The sequence below is a fragment of the Toxorhynchites rutilus genome, chromosome 2 (genome assembly GCF_029784135.1).
Source record: "Toxorhynchites rutilus septentrionalis strain SRP chromosome 2, ASM2978413v1, whole genome shotgun sequence".
Lineage (NCBI taxonomy): Eukaryota > Metazoa > Arthropoda > Insecta > Diptera > Culicidae > Toxorhynchites > Toxorhynchites rutilus.
In genome coordinates, this window is record NC_073745.1 from 40801653 (window position 1) to 40827818 (window position 26166).

At 39.2% G+C, this 26166-nt stretch overlaps 2 protein-coding genes and 1 long non-coding RNA gene across 5 annotated transcripts; all 3 read left to right on the plus strand.

Annotated features, from left to right (window-relative positions):
- Positions 1-3499: 3499 nt before the first annotated feature.
- On the plus strand, positions 3500-14146 carry LOC129768159 (uncharacterized). Its single transcript, XM_055769615.1, has 2 exons — positions 3500-11598; positions 14031-14146. The coding sequence occupies exon 1, from the start codon at positions 5114-5116 to the stop codon at positions 10358-10360; it is 5247 nt and encodes a 1748-aa protein (XP_055625590.1). The 5' UTR covers positions 3500-5113; the 3' UTR covers positions 10361-11598; positions 14031-14146.
- LOC129768160 (zinc finger protein 501-like) lies at positions 14063-17563 on the plus strand. 3 transcript variants are annotated; one of them, XR_008741639.1, is made up of 10 exons: positions 14063-14218; positions 15125-15555; positions 15630-15713; positions 15770-15853; positions 15910-15993; positions 16050-16133; positions 16189-16272; positions 16329-16412; positions 16469-16620; positions 16675-17563. XR_008741639.1 is itself a non-coding variant. In XM_055769616.1 (9 exons), exons 1-9 carry the CDS (start codon positions 14196-14198, stop codon positions 16558-16560), a joined length of 1050 nt encoding a protein of 349 aa, XP_055625591.1. In that variant the 5' UTR covers positions 14063-14195; the 3' UTR covers positions 16561-17563. The 3 variants fall into 3 exon arrangements, 2 of the variants coding, with proteins under 2 accessions (XP_055625591.1, XP_055625592.1); XM_055769616.1 differs by having other exon boundaries at positions 16469-17563; XM_055769617.1 differs by lacking the exons at positions 16469-16620; positions 16675-17563 and having other exon boundaries at positions 16313-16395.
- Positions 17564-24986: 7423 nt separating this feature from the next.
- On the plus strand, positions 24987-25736 carry LOC129769742 (uncharacterized). Its single transcript, XR_008741960.1, has 3 exons — positions 24987-25123; positions 25182-25363; positions 25427-25736. It is a non-coding gene; the product is annotated as an uncharacterized LOC129769742 (long non-coding RNA).
- The last annotated feature ends 430 nt before the right edge of the window (positions 25737-26166 follow it).

Genomic DNA, 26166 nt, shown 5'->3' on the forward strand with positions numbered 1-26166 from the left:
AAGGTCTTTACTGGGATATGTCACGCGTACAAAATTTCTTTATCAACATCTCAATGACGTGCTCTCAATACGCAAAAGGCTGTATGCACCAAACTCTTTGTTTCATACACTAATGTGTCGCCATTTAAATTCGTGACCAAAATTTGGATCTCAAACTCCAATGTCTTATCTCTATAAGGTTAGAAGGCTCGAAGCCAATTTTAAAATGTTAAAATTTGAATGATGATTTTTACATCATATCATTAGTACTTGATGTTACTTGATGCTATGATCGCTAGGAAAATCTCGAGCAGAACTGTCAGTGAGGAACTCAATCAGGGGAACACAAACGGAAAATGTCCGTGAGGAACACGATATGTTGTCTGCTGTCAGTTCAATAGGAGTTCAATTTGAACGTTACTTACGAAAAATAGTGTTAAAAAAGGTTTGATTTGGAATTTTACAGTTGGACTACAATAATTTGGCTAATTTTTTTTTTGTAATAATACACATTTGTAGCTTTCCGGAACAGCCATTCCAGATTTCCGCGAAAATTGGTAGTTTTGTTCTTTATCGCAAAATATTAAACCCATATTTCTTATATTTTTTATTAGGGTGACCATATCTATATTAGGTTGGTCCGAAAAATAAATGTTTACTCCTTTTCACCAATAATGACTTCAATAATTCAAAACTTTCGAACTACTGGACCGATTAAAATGATCGATATACCAAATTAAAGGCAATGAACTAAATTTTTTTGGAAAAAATATTACACTAGCAAGAAAATAAATATTGTTCCCGTAACTGTGGATTATATTTGTTTTTTTCATAGTTTCCATGATCTCGAGACCAAGGGAGCTCTCCTTTTTTATATTTTTTCTTGAAAACTGAAGTATTTTTATATAACATATCTAAAAATCAGAGTGGTGTTTTTTTCGGTTTTAAGTTCTGATTTTTCAAAGTAAACCGATGGTCCAAAAAATTTAATTTTTCCCCTTTTTCCAGAAATGAAAAATTAATAACTTTTGAAATACTAGACCAATTCGTCGATTATTGATTGTATTTGTTTTTTTTAATTTACATGGTCTCGGGAGTAACGGTGCTATATTTTTTGTATATTTTTCTTGGAAGCTGAGCTTTTCTTACACAACATAAAAAAAAGTGATGTTGTTTTTTGTTTTTGTGTTATGATTTTTTAAAGTTCACACATTTTCAGTCTTTGTTCAATATTTCTATGCAACTAGACTAGATCTATGCTACTAGAATCCAATTTTTTCGCAAGTGTAAAATGATGGGAAAATGATTTTTCGGACTATCGTTGAACTTTGAAAAATCATAACTCGAAAGCGAAAAAACACCTCTCTTATTGTTGTATATGTTATGTAAGAAACCTCAGCTTTCAAGAAAGAATATAAAAAAAATATTGGGCTCTTGGTCTCGAGACCATAAAAACCATAAAAAACAAATACAATCAGTAATTACGAAGACATTGAACATTGACATTGAATTGAATTGCGATCTAATATGAATATATTCATGAATTGTCAAAGCACCAAATACGACTTTTGCCATACTCATATAAAATTTATTACAGACATAGAAAAAACCAAATGGCGCAAAATATTTTCATGAAATGTTAGCCTCACGAATCGCCATTTTTATATATGAGTATTTATGTTTGTAGAAATAATAATTGTTTGACTGACTTGTGTTGGGAGTGGAATATGAATGTTTAAAATGGCACAAATTGATTTTGGTGAAAACTGCTGCGATGTGGGTTCGAACTCCAGTCGTCTGGATTATCATCCACCAGCTATCTCGCGCGGCTATCTGAAATTTAATTCAGCAGCAGTTAAAACTTTCGAGTGCATCAGCATTTCATTGACATTTCAATATGTAATATGTAATATGTCCTTTATTAGATCTAATATGATTTACTGTTTCATGATTTTCTTCAGCATGCAACACGATTTACTACAGTACTGAATCACACAAACTGCATCAGAGTAATATACGCATATGATGCGGATTAAATATATTTTACGACAATGTACATCATAAAATTGATGTTTATTATACCAAATTGCGACATAATTTGATAATGGTATATAAAATCGAGTTTTCACATTTTATGCGATTTCAAATATACACGATACATACTTTGATTGATATTATATGCGATTATAATTTATTCGGATTTCTTGTAAGACTAGGCACGTGTAAAATTATACGATTTAATGTTTGCTGGGTACCCAGCAAACATTAAATCGTATAACTTTGCGCATGATAAGTTACATATAAATTCGTATCAAATCACAATCGCATAAAATATCAATCAAAATATCGATCATGTATATTTAAACTCGCATAAAATGCAAAAACACGATTTTCCATGTCATCGATGGATTGAGTGGTAATATTGTCGGATCAAATCGGATATCAGTCCAGAAAACATCGCATATCGTTATATACGGCTTTATATGCGTACAAAATATGGCATATACGTATATCGCCTCCACTTTTGCGTGTATATGCTAGTTATATGCATCATGTATCATACAAATGTGTCTTGGTTGTATGTATATCGCCTCCAATTATAACTATTCATACGACTTAATGTTTGCTGGGTACCCACCCAGCAAACATTAAATCGTATAATTTTGCACGTGCCAAGTCTTACAAGAAATCCGAATAAATCATAATCGCATATAATATCAATCAAAGTATGTATCGTGTATATTTGAAATCGCATAAAATGTAAAAACTCGATTTTATATACCATTATCAAATTATGTAGCAATCCGGCATAATAAACATCAATTTTATGATGTACATTGTCGTAAAATATATTTAATCCTCATCATATGCGTATATTACACTGATGCAGTTTGTGTGTCGTATAAGCGTATAGTTTAAATCGATTCAGTACTGTAGTAAATCGTGTTGCATGCTGAAGAAAATCATGAAACAGTAAATCATATTAGATCCTAATAAAGGACATATTACATCATATTGAAATGTCAATGAAATGCTGATGCACTCGAAAGTTTTAACCGCTGTTGAATTAAATTGCAGATAGCCGCGCGAGATAGCTGGTGGATGATAATCCAGACGACCGGAGTTCGAACCCACATTGGAGCAGTTTTCACCAAACATCAATCTGTGTCATTTTAAACATTCATATTCCACTCCCAACACAAGTCAATCAAACAATTATTATTTGTACAAACATAAATACTCATATATAAAAATGGCGTTTCGTGAGGCTATAATAAACATTTCACGAAAATATTTTGCGCCATTTGTTTTTTTTTCTATGTCTGTAATAAATCGTATATGAGTATGGCAAAAGTCGCTATTATAGCCGGTCAAAGTTGCATATTCATCCAAACAAATTCGGTAAGCATTTGCCATGTATGTATATGGCCTCCACTTTTGCATGCATATGTCAGTTAGGCGCATTATTCTTCTTCTTCTTCAGTGGCACTAACGTTCCTAGAGGAACTTCGCTGTTACGGACCCAATTTAGATAGCAAGGCCGGCCAATAAACAAAATAATGTTATTGAAGTGCAAACGAGCGCATAGAAAATTTATAGCCCAATGAATCACCAGATACGGCCATGTGATTCATCCCTTTCTTATTTTTCTTTTCCTTTTGTATAGCTTCAGACAAGCGGTGCATGACGCACCAGAAAGTAGGGACAAATAAATAAACAAATCTGTGACCCGCACGATCCTCTGAATAGATCGTATTACTCATAGTGTAGCGCAGGCATACAAGATAGGAAATCACGTGTTCATTTGAGACCGTGAGCAGGCAGCATAGACAGATAAGGCGCCTGGAATACACAAAGACAACAAGGCACCAGGCGAAAGATTATTGCTGGTAATAAGCCTGGCCTCGCCCATTATCGAATATACGAAGGGCTATAAACAAAAATAACATTTTAAGCCGACGATGAGTAATAAACTTTCTAAATTGTACCCCTCTAGCGAGAGCGACAAAGGTCCGCAGAGATAAGCGGGTAGTAATAACATGTAGGGAAATAGCAGGCAGACAATCGATATGGGCTCGGTTGTCTGAGAAGGAAAGAGAGATCTCTTCTCTCCTTTATAGTTTTAACGCCTAGGAATGAATTCTTGGGTATATATACTGGGGATTCTGGCCTAGGAAGTCAGTTCAATTTCACAGTTCAAATCAAACAGTTCAATTTCACAGTTCAAATCAAACAGTTCAATTTCACAGTTCAAATCAAACAGTTCAAATCAAACAGTTCAAATCAGAAGTCTAATTCGTTAGTTCAAAATCAAAGTTCGTAGTTCAAAGTTCAATTCGTGATCCGAAAATCCACCAAGCGTTGACAACCAGGCGTCACGCATCAGAATCCGGATACACCCAAGCGTTGGCAACCAGGCGCCACGCTATAAAAGGTATAACCAAAAGGAACAAATCCCAATCCGAAAAGCAGACCATTTGCTTCGCTTCACCGGACCGCACTGGAGCCGGAAGAGGTTGAAGTTTTGTGGCTGCCCTAGCCGGGATTTGTTCACGCAAAGGGGCTTAGCCCATAAGAGACCAACCAAGTCCAGGGAAATAGATCCCTGGCTTTAATAAATTTAAACCGTGATTCTCAGGCCTCAATTGCCGACATCTAGGGAAATAAGTTCCCTAGATTAATCACGAAGCGCTCGAGAGAGGACGAGCGAAAAGTCTTGCCTTCATAGCAAGCATCTAGGGAACTCCAGTTCCTTAGATTATATTTTGGTGGCTCCAGAGAGGAGATTTAAAACTCACACCTTCGCCAAGACAAGAACCACGATCCCTCGCGCAAGAGGAGTAAATCGGGAGGCTCAGAATCACGCCTTTTTGAAAAGACTAAGAAGTCAAGAATTGAAATTTGAACTCTCGCGCCAGAGAGTGAAATTGAACTCACGTGTATTCAAACGGGAATCACGTTGTAAGAGGAGATAAGACTTGGAACTCAAGCACTCATAGAAATTGATTTGAACACACGTGCATTCAAAAGGGAATCACGTTTATAAGAAAGAGATAAGACTTGAAAATTTAAGCACTCAAAAAAGATCTGAATTGAACTCACGTGTATTCAAGAAGGAATCACGTTAATTAAAATGGCTACATATGCATATAAAGCCAACCCTAATGGGCACTGCCGTCTGTGTACGGACAAAGACAAGAAAGAGGACATGGTCGCATGCGATGAATGCGATCGGTGGTTCCACATTTCATGTGTGGGACTCACATACCTACCCAAGAAAGATGAAAGGTGGGTATGCCCTAAGTGCATGAGCACAGAAAGGGAAATGATGGAACTGAAAGTCAAAGTCAGACAATCAGTTTCCGGAGACAGCTTGCAAGAAATTTTGCAAGAGAACAGAGCAGCAATGGAGGCTCTGGTAAAGTCCATGAGGACAACGAGATTCGAAGCTGAACCAGGTACAAGTTCAGCACACAATAATGACAGCATCGAAGGTCAAAATCAGGAGGCAGAGCCAGAATGGACTGTCTACCTAAAGCGACAAGCACTCATGAGCTTGCCAAAATATGGAGGTGCGGCCAGAGAATGGCCGAAATTTAAAAAGGCCTTTGATGAGACCACAAAACAAGGTCAATTTAACAGGCTTGAAAATTTGAATCGCCTGCAAACAGTGCTGTACGGGAACGCAGAGAGGAGCGTCCGACAGTTAATGATGGATCCAAATAATATGGACCAAATAATTGATAGACTAGAAGATAATTTCGGAAGACCCGAACTAGTCTATAAAGAACTACTAGCCGAACTCACCAATATCAAAAGGGAGAGTCGGAATTTGATTACCGAGATATCCGAAGCACTGGATAATCTCGTCTGTAATGTTTCTCTTATGGATAGAGAAGAATTCCTGATTGACCACCGATTGGTGGAAGAGATCATAAGGAAAATGCCCTACGGTCTACAGGTGAAGTGGACTGAAGAAATGTACGACGGGGCAAAGACTTTAGCTGATCTCAATGAGTGGCTGAAGCCTCATTCGAGAACCAATAGACTGCTGAATGGCACCAGCAGGCCGCAGCCGCGAGAAACAAGCAGACCGCAGCCGCGAGAAATTAACAGATCGCAGCCGCGAGACACGAGGCCTGAGCGTCGATTTAACGTAAATACGCATCAGGAAAATAGATCGACAATAATAAAACGCAATTGTGAAGCATGTCGGGGAAACCACAAACTCCTCGAATGCACCAGATTTAAGGCTATGAAGCCTGAAAAGCGAAATGAATTAGCCTTTAAGGCAAAGGTATGCTTGAGCTGTCTCGCATTTACAAACCATATGATGCGAGACTGCAAAAGAGCAAAACAATGTGGAATTAATGGATGTAAGTTCAAACATCATCCATTAATTCATAAATCTCATGAGAGAGAATCAAGTGATTCAAATCAGTCGGAAGGACAGCATAGTCCAGATACACAAGCAGATGGTGAGATACACAATCACCAACAACTAACAAAATCCAACGTATTCTACCAAATAGTTCCTGTGACGTTGAAAAATAATGACAAAATCATCAACACGTTCGCTTTCTTGGATGCGGGGTCATCACTCTCTCTAATAGACGAGGAGATTGCGAACAAGTTAGGGCTCAACGGAAGAATTGATCCGTTAATGCTAAAGTGGACGCAGAACGTCACGAGAAACGAACAAAACAGCCGTAGAGTTCAGGTACGAATCAACGGCAACAATGAAAAAGAATACGTCATGAAAGGAGTGAGAACGATAAAGAATCTCCAACTCCCAGAGCAAAGCTTCAACAAGGAGGTGATGGAGAAAAGGTATCCATACCTCAAGAATCTGCCGTTGAGCAGTTACAGCAGTATACGCCCGACGATATTAATTGGACTGAGTCACAGTCACTTGTTAATTCCATTCGAAAGGCGAATGAGAAAACCGAACGAGCCCACAGCGCTACGAACCAAACTTGGATGGTTCATGTTCGGCAACATATCGTCCAATGTGCAAGGCGGACACATCATGGTCATTCAGCAAGAAGATGAAATGAACAAGGCTTTGCAGAAATATTTCTCCACCGAAGACTTCGGCGTTAAGGTAGTCAAGAATCTACCAAAATCAGCTGAAGAAGAAAAGGCTGAACAAATTCTAAGAAGTACTATGAAATACAAGGATGGTAGATACGAAGTTGGACTTCTATGGAAAGATGAGGAAACGAAATTTCCAAATAGCTACAACAATGCAGCAAAGAGGCTGACAACGAGTGAGAGAACGTTAAAAAAAGACCCAGAGTTGAAAAAATGGGCAATAGAAACATTTGCGGATTACGAGAAGAAAGGCTACATCCGCAAACTGTCAGAGGAAGAAATTATGAAGCCGATATCAAGAGTGTATTATCTTCCACACTTTATTGTGCACAACAAAAATAAGTTGCCACCTAAACCAAGGTTGGTTTTCGATGCGGCGGCAAAGACACAAGGTGTATCGTTCAACACGGAACTGTTGTCAGGGCCGGATGCTACTACGTCATTGTTCGGTGTTTTAGTAAGATTCCGAGAAGGAGCAATTGCTGTATGTGGAGACATCAAAGAGATGTTCCACCAAGTACGAATCCGAGCTGAAGATCAACACGCTCAGAGATTCTTATGGAGAGATTGTGATAGCAGTAAGAAACCTGATGTATACGTAATGCAGGTGATGACATTCGGATCAACCTGTTCACCGTCATGTGCACAAGCGGTTAAAAACCACAACGCAGAAAAATTCAGAAAATATTGTCCAGTGGCGACTGAAGCAATCATCAAGCAACACTACGTCGACGATTATTTGGATAGTTTCGAAGAGCTTGATAAGGCAGCAGAGATAGTACTACATGTTATGAAAATTCACGATCACGCGGGTTTCCACATCAGAAACTTTGTGTCAAACAGCAGAGAACTTCTGCAAAGTTTACCCTCGGAACGTGTACAAATTTCCGGAATCAAAATGTTCGAAGAAAAGGATTCAATGACAGAAAAGGTACTTGGTGTATATTGGAACACCACGTCTGACACACTCGGCTATCAAATCAAATTAGACAAGCTAGGAAGTGATGTTACACAAATGCTACGTTTACCAACAAAGAGAGAGGTACTAGCTTTCGTGATGAGTGTCTACGATCCACTTGGACTCATCTCAAATATAACTGTGCATGGAAGAATCCTCATGCAAAGGCTGCACATAGAAAATATAGATTGGGATGACGAAATTCCCGAGAAGTTGCAGTCAGACTGGCAACACTGGTTAGAAATTATTGAATCTGCTGATAGCGTAACGATACCAAGATACATCCTCGAAGAAAGAACAGGTGAAGTAGAACTACACACCTTTGTAGATGCTTCTGAGAAAGCATTTTGTGCATGTGTGTACGTAAGAAGTATATCTGGAAACACACCACACGTAAGACTTCTATCAGCAAAGTCTAGAGTAGCACCAGTCAAACCATTGAGCATACCACGCCTAGAGCTACAAGCGGCCGTGTTAGGAAGCCGATTAACCAAAACGATAATAGATGAAACGAGGTTGAAAATCGTCAGCAAAACATTTTGGAGTGATTCACAGACCGTATTGTCATGGATCAAGAGTCCAAAACGAAGAAGCGTATTTGTGATGCATCGAGTAGGTGAAATCCTGGAAGATAACAGGAAAAATGAATGGCGATGGGTGCCAACAGATGAAAATCCAGCCGATGAAGGCACAAAGGAAAAGCTAGGAAAATCACAATGGTTTGAGGGACCTGATTTCCTAAAGCTCTCAGAATCGTCATGGCCTTCCATTGAAGAGAAGGAAACAGACGAAGAGTTGAGAGAAACAGTGCTAGTTCACGAAGAACTAAGCAAACTTAGTTTCATCGATAAGTACAAGGAATACTCAGATTGGTGGAAATTGGTGAAGAACCTTTGTGTATTAAACAGGACAAAGGAAAGATTACGTCGTGGATATATTCCAGACATTGAGTACAAGGACTACCAAAGAGCTGAGAACGTGCTCTATAGAAAGATGCAATGGGAAGCATTTCCAACAGAGATGGAAACTTTATTCAATGGCGGAACAATATCGTCAGGACCATTGGTCAGTTACGCACCCTTCCTAGACGAGGCAGGGGTAATGAGAAGTGGAGGACGTTTGAAGAAAGCCATGTCAGTACCATGGACTACAAGAACGCCAATATTGCTCCCACAAAAGCATCCATATACATATTTGATCGTGAAAGCAACACACGAAAGATATTTCCACCACGGCGAAAACACCGTCATAGCAGCATTACGGCAGAAGTATTGGATACTGCATATAAGAACAGTATTAGCAAACGTCAAGAAGAATTGCAATAGGTGCAAAATACGACGTGCAACTCCGGTAGAGCCGATGATGGCAGATTTACCACATTTCCGCACAGAAGCGCATATACCTCCATTTACAAACTGCGGAGTAGATTACTTCGGACCTTTCGAAGTAGCGGTAAAGAGATCGCTCGAGAAGAGATGGGGCGTCATATTCACCTGTCTCTCAACAAGAGCAGTACATATTGAGATGGCAGAAAATCTCAGTACTGATGCGTTCATGGTCGTGTTAAGGAACTTCCAGAACCGAAGAGGAAAGGTCACCAGTATCTACAGCGACAACGGAACGAACTTCGTTGGAGCAGAGCGAGAGTTAAAGTCGCTAGTCAATGAAATCAACGAGAAGATGGGCAAAAATGAAGCAGCAAAAATGGAAATCCAGTGGAGATTCAACCCACCTTCAGCACCACATTTTGGAGGCGCTTGGGAGAGATTAATAAGAAACGTCAAAGTAGCACTAGCAGAGATCCTGAAAGTTTGGGGTAGGAGCAAGCCATCAGCAGCAACGTTGCAAGCTGCATTCATCCAAGCGGAATTTTTAGTCAACTCTCGACCGTTGACACACATACCAGTCTCCTGCATCGACGATGAAGTGTTGACGCCATTCCACGCGTTAATAGGAAGAGCAGGAGAGTATGCCCCACCGTATGCACCAACGACCAGTCAGTATGACACAGCGCAATGGAGACGCATTCAACATTATTCCAAGTTGTTTTGGAACCGATGGAAGAAGGAGTACTTACCAACTCTGTTAAAGCGTAATAAAAATACGCAGAAAGTAGAACCGATCAAAGTCAACGACATCGTCTTAATCACGGACGACGACACACCACCAGGAAAATGGCTTAAAGGACGAGTCATCGAAACGTTTGTGGCGAGCGACGGGCAAGTTCGCCAAGCAAAGATCCAAACCGCGAAAGGTGTCCTGAAACGACCGGCAGTTAAAATTGCAGTACTGGACATTATCAAGGGAAATGATCCAGCCATCAACTAATCAGGAAGAAGACGTCAGTGCTCGCTACCAGAGCACCAATATCCGAAAGATGCAGCCAACTGATGTAAGCTCGCGTCAGAGCTAAGATGTATGATCCATGGACCAAGCATTGAAGAGGACATCCTTTGGAACCAGGCAACGTGCCGAAGAATTGAAATTTAAAAGTGTTTTTAAACTCTGTTAGAATATAAGGATGAATGTAAAATAAATGATGCTCCGAAAACATGTAAACAAATAGAGATATAAGTAACACAGGTAGCATAGGGTCCGTTCAGGAATTTTATAAATCGAACAAGTAGATTTATCAGGGCCGGAATGTTACGGACCCAATTTAGATAGCAAGGCCGGCCAATAAACAAAATAATGTTATTGAAGTGCAAACGAGCGCATAGAAAATTTATAGCCCAATGAATCACCAGATACGGCCATGTGATTCATCCCTTTCTTATTTTTCTTTTCCTTTTGTATAGCTTCAGACAAGCGGTGCATGACGCACCAGAAAGTAGGGACAAATAAATAAACAAATCTGTGACCCGCACGATCCTCTGAATAGATCGTATTACTCATAGTGTAGCGCAGGCATACAAGATAGGAAATCACGTGTTCATTTGAGACCGTGAGCAGGCAGCATAGACAGATAAGGCGCCTGGAATACACAAAGACAACAAGGCACCAGGCGAAAGATTATTGCTGGTAATAAGCCTGGCCTCGCCCATTATCGAATATACGAAGGGCTATAAACAAAAATAACATTTTAAGCCGACGATGAGTAATAAACTTTCTAAATTGTACCCCTCTAGCGAGAGCGACAAAGGTCCGCAGAGATAAGCGGGTAGTAATAACATGTAGGGAAATAGCAGGCAGACAATCGATATGGGCTCGGTTGTCTGAGAAGGAAAGAGAGATCTCTTCTCTCCTTTATAGTTTTAACGCCTAGGAATGAATTCTTGGGTATATATACTGGGGATTCTGGCCTAGGAAGTCAGTTCAATTTCACAGTTCAAATCAAACAGTTCAATTTCACAGTTCAAATCAAACAGTTCAATTTCACAGTTCAAATCAAACAGTTCAAATCAAACAGTTCAAATCAGAAGTCTAATTCGTTAGTTCAAAATCAAAGTTCGTAGTTCAAAGTTCAATTCGTGATCCGAAAATCCACCAAGCGTTGACAACCAGGCGTCACGCATCAGAATCCGGATACACCCAAGCGTTGGCAACCAGGCGCCACGCTATAAAAGGTATAACCAAAAGGAACAAATCCCAATCCGAAAAGCAGACCATTTGCTTCGCTTCACCGGACCGCACTGGAGCCGGAAGAGGTTGAAGTTTTGTGGCTGCCCTAGCCGGGATTTGTTCACGCAAAGGGGCTTAGCCCATAAGAGACCAACCAAGTCCAGGGAAATAGATCCCTGGCTTTAATAAATTTAAACCGTGATTCTCAGGCCTCAATTGCCGACATCTAGGGAAATAAGTTCCCTAGATTAATCACGAAGCGCTCGAGAGAGGACGAGCGAAAAGTCTTGCCTTCATAGCAAGCATCTAGGGAACTCCAGTTCCTTAGATTATATTCGCCGTCTCAACGTAGTATTACTTGCGTCATTTTTATTAGTACTTAGTTGAGATTTCCATGCCAAATAACACGCCTTGAATGCATTCTGAGTGGCAAGCTCTGGAATACGCGTGATCACAGTGCAAGTCGGAGGAAATTTCTTTGGCGAAAAATTCCCCCGACCAGAACGGGAATCGAACCCGAACACCCGGCATGTTAGTTAAGGTGGCCGTACACTGTTTGCCCGGAGGTCAAATATTTGATATTTTTTGACAGATAAGGTTTGATTTGATATTTGTACAAACACTATTTTGTTTGCCACTCTTCAATTTTAAAAAGTAGTAAACAGTATCAAACACCGAACATGGAAAAAAATCAACTGAAATATCCAAGGTAACCTAACCATGTACCGACAGGTTCGAAGAACAGACTGAAAAAATATTTTAGGCATCCAATAATTGAATATTTGCTTGTCGTGTTTTGTGTAGAATATATTTGATCAGTACACGTTGACCAAATTTTATCTGTCAAAAAGAGTCAAATATTTGGCTTCGGTCAAACAGTGTATGAGCACCCTTATGACGCTAACCACTCGGCCACGGGAGGAGGCGCATTATATGCCATCCAAATTTTAGGGCATATGATGTTATATATACGCTTGTTATGCGATTTAATGTTTGCTGGGCAGCAAACATGAAATCGTATTTTTTGCATATTCCACGTCGCATATAAAGGGGGATCGAATTATAATCTTATATGATGTCGATCGAAGTAGGCATCATGTATACATAAAACCATAAAATATGCGAAAAATGCGACATTACCTATCACGATAAATCAAGTCGTAATCCGGTATAATAATCATCGGTTCTATGATATACACTATCGTAATATAGAATTAAGCGTAACCGTTCAACAGTGAATCAATTAAATCAACGATTTCAATCATTGAATTCCCCATGCTGCTATCAATCTTCCAATATTCACGAAAATATTTACAAAATACAAATAATTATCAATGCCGATAATAAGTTTTTTCACTCGTGACATACACTGAGTCACAATCATATTCGTAGCCCACTATGCAGATCTCTTTCCATTGCTTTTTAAAGTTGCAAACAAATATCCGAAACATTCTATTTAACGAAAGTTATAGTATCACACGAGAGTAAAAAGGTATGTTATCTGTTTTTAAAAAGATGCTTTGTATTTCTCAAAAATGATTTTAGACTACCGATTGTATGAAAATTGACACAAGCTGATATTCGTACGGTAGTTAAAATTCCAATCCGATTCCGAAGGCGTTGATCAATTACAAGATTTCAATTTCAGTATGGTAAATTTCGTTCATTGCAACTTTCGTAAGTTGCATTTAGCCATTATCCACGAACTTTCTTGTGTGTTTGAGAGAAATACTTATCCAATTATCCATCGAGTAGTTTTTAAGATTCTTACTGTTAGAAATTTAATGATTTTTTATGGTTTTCAAGTTTGCTAATCTACCATATTTTTTTAAGAAATAAAAAGCGTTTTCTCTAAAAACAGATGGTATACCTTATGACTCTCATGTGCACTATGACTTTATCTAAATAGAATGTTTCGAATGTTTGTTTTCAACATTCGAGATCTGTATGGTGTTATACGAATCCGAGATTGAGTCATTGTATTTATTATTACGACCATTTCAAGTGCGACTGTTTCGAGCCGCCCTGTCCAGTTAGGAAAGAAACTAGAGATGGGCAAGCGCTCACGAGCTGCTCAATTGAGCCGGTTTTTCAGAACGAGCGTACGATCCATGGTTCTTTACAAAAAAAACCACTGCTCAGAAAAGAGCAGCGGCTCAAAAAAAATTGCTATTCAAAAGAATCACAGCCGAAAAAAAGGCCGCGGATCAAAAGAGTCTCTGCTCAAAAAAGAGCCGCTCAAACGAGCCGGCTCTGAGCTGCTCACTGAAATGAATCGTTTTGCCAACCTCTAGAATAAACGCACAATATAACTGTATAAATCTGAAAAAACAATGTTTTATAATTGATATTATTTTTTTAAATTTTGTTTGTGCTTTGTCTTTCCGTTCGAAAAATATTCTTATGGCATCCCTGGTTTATCTGTTTATTTTTGCAGATACGTGACTGCCGAAGCTGTCAATGAAACAATTCATAGATTCAAATTATACAAGGATTAGCTTGTTCCGTATGTTCCTGAAACATAAAGTTTTAGCATTGCTTCGTTATTACTGGACTTATAAACTATTCATTCGGATAAATAAAATTTCGCTGGAGGAGTGAGATGGCATTTGTTAGTAACAATGTGTAAGTTGTGTTTTTCAATGTAATTGGAAAAATGATTAGGAAACCATCATTGCTATATGCATGCATATCGTTTTGCATGCAGATTTTGGTCTAATTACCGTAATATGAAACAAGTGTAAACGCCTGATATCGTGGATATCTGGATGAACTCTGGAGCCTTCTACGAGTATATGACCAACATAGTCTATCCTTGGATAGCCACGAAAAAAATTGAGCTTCTGGTCGTTTTTTTGTCGTTGTGCAATGCTCCCATGCGACATACGGCACGATTCAATTCTGTAAAGATCGCGGCATTATTTCTATCAATACTTCACTCATTTTATTCAATCACTAGACTTTTCATTTTTCAAACCAATGAAAGCTGCCTGGGATACTGCACTCGTTAAGTGGCAATTTGATAATGGAGGTGCAATGGTTTCAGAACGAGATTTCACTCCTCAGTTAAAAGAAACTTTATAATCAATGGATTAATACTGGTCAATGGATTTCTAAAATGCGGCTTGCTCCCATGAATCTCCAAAGCCATTGATTATGAAGCTTCTCCAGATCCATGTTCAATTTCCAAGAATAAACTGCAAAATAAAAGTCCTTCGTTAATTCCCGCAGATCCTGTGGATGAGACTATCTCTGCCACAGTATTCCTGAACGTTAGCGTGTTCGGAATTTGAGTCAAATATAATTGAATCTGTTGTTATTTTTCGGTCATGAATAGAGCTTTGCACACCAATTTTACTGTGTTCAAGTGAAGAGAAGTCTCTTTTGTATTCGAAAATCAAATTATTCACGCGAAACAGTGCCATTTTTGGTAATGAGACGCTAGTTAATGGTCAACAAAGTTCGAAGTGTTCGAAATTTAAGACAAAACGATGAATGACACTGATGTTTGACCACAATTTATTTCATCAGTGACAAATGCAGCTTTTGCTCCAACACATGCAATGAGGAATTTCGTCACGCGCTGGTTCCCTCTCACCATCAAGAGCAGAAGCTGAAAATTTTCCTGCAGAAGTTGAGCAGTTTCACTACCCAATTAAGCAGTTATCCTACTTGCGACAAATGCCACCAAGAGTTGATAACCGTCCACAACTTTCCCAAGAGCTGCTTTCTAATTTCGCCCAGCATTGAACCGACGGCCATAAAGATGGAGCCAGAGTTAATGGTTGATGACCACAAGCAGTCGGATAATGAAAACATTTTAGAGACGGACGAAATTGAAGACGAAACCGAATCGCAAACGAAAGACCAAAATGGAGAGCTATTATCCATCAACGAAATAGACGGCGAAGACGACAATAGTTTAATAATTCCAGTTGCAAGAACGAAAACACAAAGAAAAGGTGATTTGGATGCTCTGCAGAGAAAAAAATGAGTTCTATTCAATAAATCATTCAGCAGGATCATACTTTTGTAGGCGAACGTTCCCATCCTTGTCCACATTGTTCGAAGGCCTGTAGCAATATTGCGAACCTCAAACAACACATTCTAACTCACACTGGTTGGTAAGATGTGTCTTAATACAGTAATCCATTCAGCAGAGTAATTCCATTGCAGGTGAACGACCCTATTCTTGTTCACAGTGTCCAAAAGTGTTTAGGCAATCTTCATCGCTCAAAAAGCACATTAGAACTCATACGGGTTGGTAAAACACGTTTTATTGCAATTAACCGTTCAATAGAATCGTTCCTTTGCAGGTGACCGTCCCTATCCTTGTTCACAGTGTTCGAAAGCGTTTATATGTTCTTCAGCGCTCGACAAGCACAATCAAAGTCATGCGGGTTGGTAAAAAATATTTTACTATTATGAACCATTGAGTAAAGTCAATTCTTAACAGATGAACGTCCCCATTCTTGTCCACACTGTCCGAGTGCATTTAGGAATCGTTATGCGCTTCGAATGCACATTAAAACTCATACGGGTAGGTGAATAATGTTTTCTACAGCGAACCATTCAGCAGTGTTGTATCTTTGCAGGTGAACGTCCATATCCTTGTCCACATTGTACGAGAGCTTTCAGTGATAATTCGAATCTCAAACAACACATACGAACTCATACTGGTTGGTAAAATATGTTCTACTACAGTGATTCATTGTGCAGAGTAATTCATTTGCAGGTGAACGTCCCTATTCTTGTTCACGGTGTTCAAAAACGTTTATGCATTCTTCAACGCTCCAAAAGCACATTCGAACTCATACCGGTTAGTAAAACATGTTTTATTAGAATTAACAATTCAGCGGAGTCATTCCTTTGCAGGCGAACGTCCCTATTCTTGTTTGAAGTGTCCTAAAGCGTTTACGAGTTCTTCAAATCTCTACAAGCACATTCGAAGTCTTCATACGGGTTGATATAGAATATTTTATCTGCGATAATTTCATTTTTCTATTATAGAGGCTTTAAACTACAAAGTTCATTCACATCTTCACTATAATGAACCATTGAAAATGGATCATTTCTTCCAGATGAACATCCCTATTTCTGTCCACATTGTCCCGAAACGTTTAAGGAACCCACAACGTTACAAATGTACATTAGAATACACGCCTAGAAGAAATCTTTCGTTTGCGAGTAATGTAAACGAACTTTCACACAGTCCTACAACCTTACCATACACCTCCGCTGTAAGCGCAGCCAGATCAAGTTATATCGGGACCACGACGATGGTATTATTGCTCACCATCTGAGCAGTAAGCACAATCAGATCGTTAAGATACTCGTAGGAATAACGTCTTTTATCAATTTTTCATCGATAATTTACCAAATAAATTTATATTCATATTGATGTAGCTCATCCGTTTCTTTCCAAAGTACTTCCCACCAAGGTTTGATGGGTTTCGTTTCTTCACGGAAAAGAAGTCTATGGTTCCCCTATGCGAACACAATTTCATACCCTACTTGCAGTTATTATATTTAAAATGAAAATTCATGGCATACTTCAACAGTCCGACCAACTCGAACTGGCCTGGTCAGTTCAATAGGTTCAATACTATTAATTAACTAGGGAGCTTAAAGTCAACTTAAAGTTTTGTTTGGTTGTTGAGTATTGTTTGTTCACTCCAACAGAGTTTACAACCGAGTGATGATGACAGAAGGATGTTGATAAGTCGTTGGATGGTGCGTATCACGAGAGAAGATGCCAAAGTGGAATGAGATATGATGAAAGCCGTCCTCTGTGGTCCTAGACGAGATGACTTCTGTGATTTGTATGGATTAAATAAAGAGAAAAATTATCAATGTAATATAAGATAATTGACATTATCGAACACAATTATCAATTCTTCTCACCACAAAAAAAAACATGTTACTTTATTATTAAGAAAACGTATTTGAAATGAAAAAGTGTTTATTCAACCCATATCCATTGTCACTTCAAACACAACGGAACACGATGCTAACGGGTTTTTCAATAAGAGCGCTACAAAAGTTTTTTTTAGATAAAACCAGAATGGTTTTGGATGTCAATGAAATTCTTTATTCATGTGAAAGTACATTTGATGCCATTATGTTTGGAACTCGATTTCGTTTGCATGGCCACCACGGGCACGCTTGCTGAAGTCCAAAAGCTGAACTCAATTTTCGATGATTAGAGCCCCCGCATACTACAGACTTTCTGTCAACCAACAGTTTGGTCGGGTCGGCCTTCTGGTGCAAAAACGGACCCAACTGAATCGGCGTAATGTGCGCACATGCATACCTCTCCGTACTGATTAAGAAGCCGACCAAACTATCGGTCGACAAATCAGTCTGCAGTCTGCGGGGCTTTTATGCTTGAATAATGTGCGATTCATATAGAACGTTACGGAACGTTCCGTCAACGTCTCCACTAATTCACACACGCAGTCTACGCTTGTAGCAGCACCGTCACATCAAATGTCAAACGTGTGACAAGTCACTTGTTGGGTCTTGCTGCCTGTTGAAGCTTGCCCGCCCTTGGTATTTATTAAGAACAAAAAAAGGAGAAAACACACATTTATAGAAAAAATAGCTAAATAGGGTCCTTCGCATAAAATTAAAAAACATATACCTATTTCCTAAACTATATTTCGATAAATAAAACCTAAAACAAAATTGAAATGACAGATTAAAAAATAGCTATTTAAGGGTTAAAAGAAAGACGGCACAAAGTCCTACACAACACGAATTAAGGATTATATACAGCACAAACAACATTACACGACATATTAAAACATCGCTGCGGTTGGTAGTGCTGAAGGGGATGAAAACCAACCCGGATGTGGCGGGTCGTAGAGGTTCCGGTTGGAGCGAGTCGGGACTTGTCTGAACCACGCGATAGAGACTAGACGTGTCCTCAACTACCAACGGAAAGTAAATCCGCGACGATTCGGTGGAATTGTAGTTTCTACGAAGTCCTTTCACAAAGAAGGAAGTATCATTCCGCACAAACCTATACCAAACTAGCGGTTTGTGGCGGTCGCGTACAGTGGCGCACAGTGGTGTCGAAGAGGTTAAGACCCCAGAGCACGATGTGGCGCGTAGCGTGGCCGATGATTAGTACCGGCATCCTGAACGACGAACGAGAGGACAAGGCAGTGAAGATCCGAATCTACGCCAAACGGGAGAACCAACGCCGGAACGAGAGACGATCAGCGGCAATCAGAATCTACGCCGAAAGCCGAGGCAACGCAGGAGCGTGGCAGAACCAGCGGCGGGTCCTGACACGACACACTACACCAGTGAGTACCTGTAACAGTAGTAGGAGCTAGGGAATTAGGGCAGCAATAAACCGAATAAAAAGACCGTCTCTTTAGGAATCTATAATTGGTGTTTTCCCTTTTCCGAGAAACCTAATTTGGGTGGAATTGAGCCGACCCTGGGAGGGAAAAGTAGGAGTACATGCGGGTAGCTGGGCGTAGCAAGCCTTTGTTAAAAACGAATGATTTATTCAATGTCATTCATGGTGTCACCACTTACAACAGTATTAAATTGCAATGCCCTCTTTCGAATCAGCATGCCTAGAACCAGTTCTAAGTTTAGAAAGATTCAATGAAAATCATTGAGCTATATTATTTAAATGCTTAAACCCCGTAGTCCCAACCCTTATTCAACAACAATCATATATAGACTATTTTCCTCAGCTAGTCATGAATGATTTTGACTCCGAAATTCGGAACTAAGAGATTTGTTGGCATAAAAAATTGTAATGGGTTGTATTTAGAACAAGACCTCGACGTAGAACTACGGAATTATATTATTCAATCCACTTGTTTATCACTCCGGATATTATGTTAGAATGCGTCGAAATTTTTGTAATATCTTTTTAGCTATTTAATTTTTTATTACTTCAGTAGACTCGAAAGAGTCGAGTAGAACCGAAAGCTATCAACACTTCTCGTTTATTTGGTTCAACTCGCATCAGACTATTACAGACTAGTACAAAAAAAATCTCGTATGCCGCTCTTCTTTGTCGTAGCACACCTCGATACAGCGGGCTTCCTCTCCTTGTATCGAGCTGTGTGTTTATGTATGTGAAATCAGCATTAGGCATGAATGATATCCGCTCGTTGTGTTAGACTAGCTCACTCGCATCTTTGTTTTCATTCTATTATATTTTTGGTTTCCGCCCTCAGAAGGGCCCTTGTGGAAAGAAACTATTCCATACTCCTTCACCCGACAAGAAAACAATCCTCTCCCGCTCGACGCTCTGCGGCAACCATGTTGCCTCGATGACCACCAAACGAGAAGCTTCAAATCGCGGATGGCTTATTTAAACCAAATATAAAAACGGGCAGAAACGAATATATCAGTTGCTCGTTATTGACAGCCCTGTTCGGGAATGCACACAAATCGGCAGAACAAATGTATGGGAAAATGAGAAAGCTTCCAGTTTTCATTAATTTGAACTCTTTAGGCATTAGTAGATTGTACTGTATAGTATATCAAACGAATCTTAGGGAACTTCCGATTCTATTGGTATGCAAAGTAGTAGAATTTGTTCGCTGAGAAAATAGTTATTAACGTTAACTTTATTTCACAAAAACGTGACCTGTTTTCTGATTTGGCACCCTCCCTGAAAGACGTAGTTCTACGTCAAAATACAACCAAAATCAAAACAAAAGCCGAGGCACAAAACCCAGACAAAACCACAACGAACCGTCCGTCTCTGTCAATCCGCGTTGACGGCATTGAGCTTCGTATTACGGAATGGGGGAGCAGGCATGACAACATGGGTTTGCAGATGAAATGAACACACCTTCAAAATAAAAATTATAAATGAAAATTATTTTTCCCAAATCAAATTAGTACTCTATGTAAATGAATATCTCTTACCATTTGCAAGTAGTGAAAAAATATCATACGAAAATGGTGTCTGAAGATATTTTTATATTATAATGGTAAGTTTTGGTGAGAATATCTGAAAATTCATAGAAAATAGTTTAAAATAGGGTCTGAATAACGTACTTCTAGTAGGTGAATAACGCCAAGAAAAAAATTTCATATAAATTTAAGCAATTTAAAACTGCCTTAGGGCCGACTAACCTGATAGAGAATAGTTTGCCTCATATAAACTAATATCGTATCCAGATGTCGACACCATTCCGCCGTCAACGCGAATTATTCTTTTCTACAAATAATGCCTGTCGTTTTCGTTTCGGGTTTCGGGGTTAACCATTTGAATGATATAATTCAATGAATTTCATTGAATCTTTCTAAATTTAGAGCTGGTTCTAGGCATGTTGATTCGAAAGAGGACATTGCAATTTAAAACTGTTGTAGGTGGTGACACCATGAATAACATGAAATAAATCATTCGTTTGATATTTGACGTGACGGTGCTGTTGCAAGCATGACTGCATGTGTGAACTGGTGGAGACGTCGACGGAACGTGGACGTTCATTTTCGTAACGTTCTATGTGAATCGCACATAAATCGACCTGTACTGCTGCAATTTCACGTTCGATATTTGTACCAAGGCGCCTAGAAGTATATCCTAAGGTAAAGCCGTTTCGTCACTAAGTTGGTTAGGGGAGCGGTATATGAAAACAGTAAGGAAGAAAGCAGAAGGGAAATTATTAGCTTGTAGCGTGAAAGAGACAGACTGATCACGAGCGAGCTTCGACACTAGCGTATTGTGTTTTGTTTACAAACAAAGCACTGTAGACTTCCAAGATGGCTGAAGAGTGGTTTTAGGAAGTTGGCCCACCTTAGGATATACTTCTAGGTGCCTTGATTCGTACGAAGTTTATCAATCGTCGATTGCTTGTTGGCATAGACCTTAGACTTGACGTAGCCCCACAGGAAATAGTCTAACGCCGTCAAATCGCACGACCAAGACGGCCAATTTACTGGGCCATTTCGTGAGATAACACGCTCACCAAACTTGGCTTTCAATAATGGAAATAGGAAATATGTAATTATTTTCTGTATATCCTCTTCAACGTTCGCTGTGTAGCTTGTGGCGCCGACCTGTTAAAATCACATATTGTCCAAATCATCCAATTCTGGCCCAAAATATTCGGTTATCATTGAGCGGTAGCGATTCAAATTCACAGTAACGTGCCAGTCTTGATCATCACGGAGAACGGCCCAATGACGCCACGCCACCAAACCGTATCTTTTCCGGAATGTAATAGATTACGTGTGGATTGCTGCCTGACCAATAACGCATATTTCGCTTATTGACGAAGCCATTCCGCCAGAAATGAGCCTCATCGCAATCTTTCGATGAAAATCCGGATTATTTTTAAGTTATTGCTCAGCCCAATTCACGAACATGCGAGGCTTCTGGTGGTCAAGCGGCTTCAGTTCTTGCATCAATTTGATCTTGTAAGGATATAGGCCAAGATCTTTTCGCAAAATTCGCCACAACGACCGCACAGAGATGCCACGTGCTTGAGAATGACGTGTGAGAGACTGATTAGGGTCTTCCTCAATTGATGCGCTAGCGGCAGCAATATTCTCGACACTACGGGAACTTCTTTGTCTCACTGGCTCGGAAACATTTTATACTGTGCCTGTGGATTTAAATTTTCCCACTAGACGCTCAATTGTTGATCTGACAGGACGATAATGACGACCATAAATTGGACGTAGTGCTCTTAATGCGGGCACTACACGATTCGTTCAACGTTTCGCTCGAATATTGGATTCAAACATTTAACTCGATGAATCGACAAATGTTGTGACGAATGTGCTGCTACACGGTGAAGTAAATGTTCGATTCAATGCAATCGGTCCATGCAATCGGCGAGTATTTGAATCGAATGTTCATTGTTTTTATTTACCATCAAAAACGTTTGGAAACTGGATGACGATGCGAGTATGGAAATTGCTGCCGTAGCAATTGTATTGATATCGGGCTGTAAATTAAAAATGCTTGAAATCAACATTATTAAACTGAAATATTTTTAATTTTATGAATCAATTTTGTAGTTCCTTCATTTGCAACTTGTAAACAAACCAATATGTCAAAGATAGATTCGGACGAATTGTGTAGCGGTATATCGAATGTCATCAAGTGTCGAATCAACGAATGACAAAAATCCTTTGACTTGTGCTACTGGCGTTGGAAGGTAATCCGTACGTTGTTCGACGCTCGACATTGGAAGCTCGTAGCTCGTCCATCGACTACACGATGCGTCGAACCATCGAGCATCCAACATTCGGGGTTGTTCGTAGCATCGTATAGCGCCGGCATAAGTTGAGGCCATTGACTCCGAATTTCGGTAGTGAATTTTAATAATCATAACTCGTTGGATCGTATATCTTTCCATTATGAAATGGCAAACCTTACTGAAGAGAAATGTCAAGAGAGCGGAAAAAGTATGGCGTCGTTTGCTGTCCCTATCGGTCTACTTCTTAGCGTCCCTATTGAAATACCCGTTAGTAACCCTAAAAAGGGTCGTTTGTGGAGGCGACCTGGCGTAGTGGTAACATCCATACCTCTCACGCAGAGATCACGAGTTGTATTCTCACTCCCGACATTCTCCAAAAAAAAAGGAAGTTAAAGTGACGAACCAGCCGAAATTTGTTGAAAGTCACTATAATAGAGGAAAAAAAGGAGTCGTTTGTTATATGTACTTATAACCAAGGCGCCTAGAAGTATATCCTAAGGTGGGCAAATATTCTAAAACCACTCTGCATCCATCTTGGAAGTCTACTGTGTTTTGTTTATAAACAAAAAACAATACGCTTGTGCACAACCTCGCTTGTGATCAGTCTGTCTGTTTCACGATTCAAGCAAATTATTCCTCTTCTGCTCTCTTCCTACTGTTTTCATATACCACTCCTCTAAACAACATAGTGACGATTGCGATCACCAATCATCATCAATGAGCTAGATTATTATGATTTCTATAGCTTGCTTTCAAAGCAATTTTTAAGCTATAGAACTTACACCCCGGTACAGAAATGAAAAACGTAGTCCTGGGTCATAAAGAAAATAAGCCTCTGGCAGGAAGTTCAACTGTCTAACTGAAAATGATTAATGAATATCAGTGTGATATATAACAAAGTGGAATGGTAGTGGATTGGTAAACAAAAAACACGTATATCACGCGATCCCACCAGGCGTATGACGTGAGAGTTCTCAATTGAATGAATTCTCACCGTATTCCCGCTCTCTAATCTACGTGACATGAACTGGGATTTCTAGGTGACAATCGTCGATATGTCTTGAGGTGTCGACAGTGCATAAAAACAAATGAAAAAAGAAAAAGAAATAGTAAGCGTTGATTTTGATCTTAAACAAGCGATAGTAATGGTATTGTATGTGTCAATAAAATCAATTTATCTTCAATTTTCACAGTGTGAGTGACGGGAGGCGATCTGGCGTAGTGGTAACATCCATGCCTCTCAGGCTAAAGGTCACGAGTTCAATTCTCACTCCCGACATTCTTCCAAAAATGTAAGTAAAAAGTGACGAACCAGCCAAATGAGTTGAAAATCACTATAATACAGATTAAAAAAAAAAAGTGTGAGTGACGAATTGAAAGTAGTTTCTCGTGAAATCTGTTGTCTCTCGATCGGACGAATAAGCAAGCACTCTGGAAATATTTCCACATGAAATCAATTTATTTTCTCTTAAATATATCTACTACATGGATTTAGTGTTTCATCTATCTAGCCGCGAGTCATCATCACCGAACTACATATACATTCCAAAAGGTGTGGTAAACGCCGGAGCCGGAGCCAGAGCAACAACTGAGAGCGCAGAGAGCAGCAGCAGCTACGACGGTACTGACTGTAGCAAAACCAATATCTAACCTCTCTGAGCGAGACCAATGAAATTCTGGGATGTCAGATGTTTTCTCCTCAAATATATCCGATAACAAATCTGAAATATCTGTAAATATGTACTAATGTCTATAAAACTGGCCTGCTTCGTTGATCATTTGGAACCAATAATGTTTTGTCATTATTTTAAAAAGCCTGCGGCAGGAATAAAAGGTTATGACAAAATAAAATGTCTGCAAATTCGTGACCATATGTGCAAATGTGGCATCTCTGATCTGATTTGGCAACCAGCCGAATGAATACCTTGTCACAGTTCATCCTTTCACATACATGAAATGAACCTCTCACGGCATCCGATACGGCTGTAGGAATAGAGTGACGAGAACTGCGTGATGGTGATGTGACAATTGTCATCTCAGGCCATCTACACACTAGGCAACCTAAGTTGGAAAGCAACTTAACGAATCTGTCAAAAAAGTTGAGAACATGTGTAATCAAATGGGAGCATACACACTAGGCAACTGGCAACTTTGGTCGGATCAACTTTTTCGATTCAACTCAGCATGTCGAGTCGCGCGCGATTTGTGTCGGCAACCTTTTCGTTCAATTGCTGTTGACGTTTTGATTTCTGCGTTCATTGAATTTCAATATCTGTCAGTGGTGATACAAAACAGTGTTTACAATATTGGCGCATCTGTTTCTATGAACGAACGAGATGTAAGTATTTTGCTACTTTGGTTTAGTTTATATATAATATATATTCGTTTGACGTTAGGAAATGCCATCAATATGCAAGTTCTCTTGATATACCGTCCGGGAAAAGTGCTGAATTGGTCAAGGATGCGTATAATATTGGAGATTGAGCAAGAAGCACAGAATCCGCTGGATGTGTTTTTTCCAAGTTAACAGCAATTGTTGCTGTCTGTTGTTATCAGCGAGCCGAAATAAGTATGTTAGGTAAATATGTCACCTTTAGCTTGATGCCGTCGGCTATAATAATGATTCAACAAATACCAACAGATAGCCTAAGATTGGATAATTCTGGTCAGATTTCCCGGGAAACCGTTATCATCCCTGATTCTCGATTGTACCATGTGCGAAGGTGCGGTCTGCGAATATGTGACCCCTGGGAGAATTTTTCATATTTAGCGTTAGTGTATACATAAATCATTCTTTAGAAGAATTGTTGAAAATTTTTCTGTTTTCTTTATATAATTCTTTTCGGCTGTATTCTTATTTCAATGATTTTTTTATGTTTGTAAATATTGTTTGCTGGTTTGTGGTATTACTCCAACGAAAAATAAATATATACATCCATTTTTTAGAAATATTTAGAATTTAGAAAAAAAGCAGAACCCAAAAGAAATTCTGAAATCTATTGTACACACGAAGGAATATTAACACAACGGTACATTTTTTAAATAAAAATGGTATTATTGTTTGATATATGAGATGAAACACCTTCGAAAAAAGTACATCCAGGAATGCCAGATAAGCAGATTTTTTTTCTGCTATAGTGTAAATTGTATTTCAAATGTGCCCTTTTGATTCTATTGTAGTTTTAAGAAGCCGCGTATGCATTCAATTTGATTCGATGATTTGTGAAATTAAGTTTTTATTTATTTTTTCTTTGCCTGGTGTCAAGAAAAATCCCAAGTAAAGTAGTTTTTTTCAAACCAATTTTTCATAATTTGCTCTCCGTATGATTTTTTCGGCAGTTAAATAAATGGCATCTCTGCCAGCGATTAGGCAGTTTATGA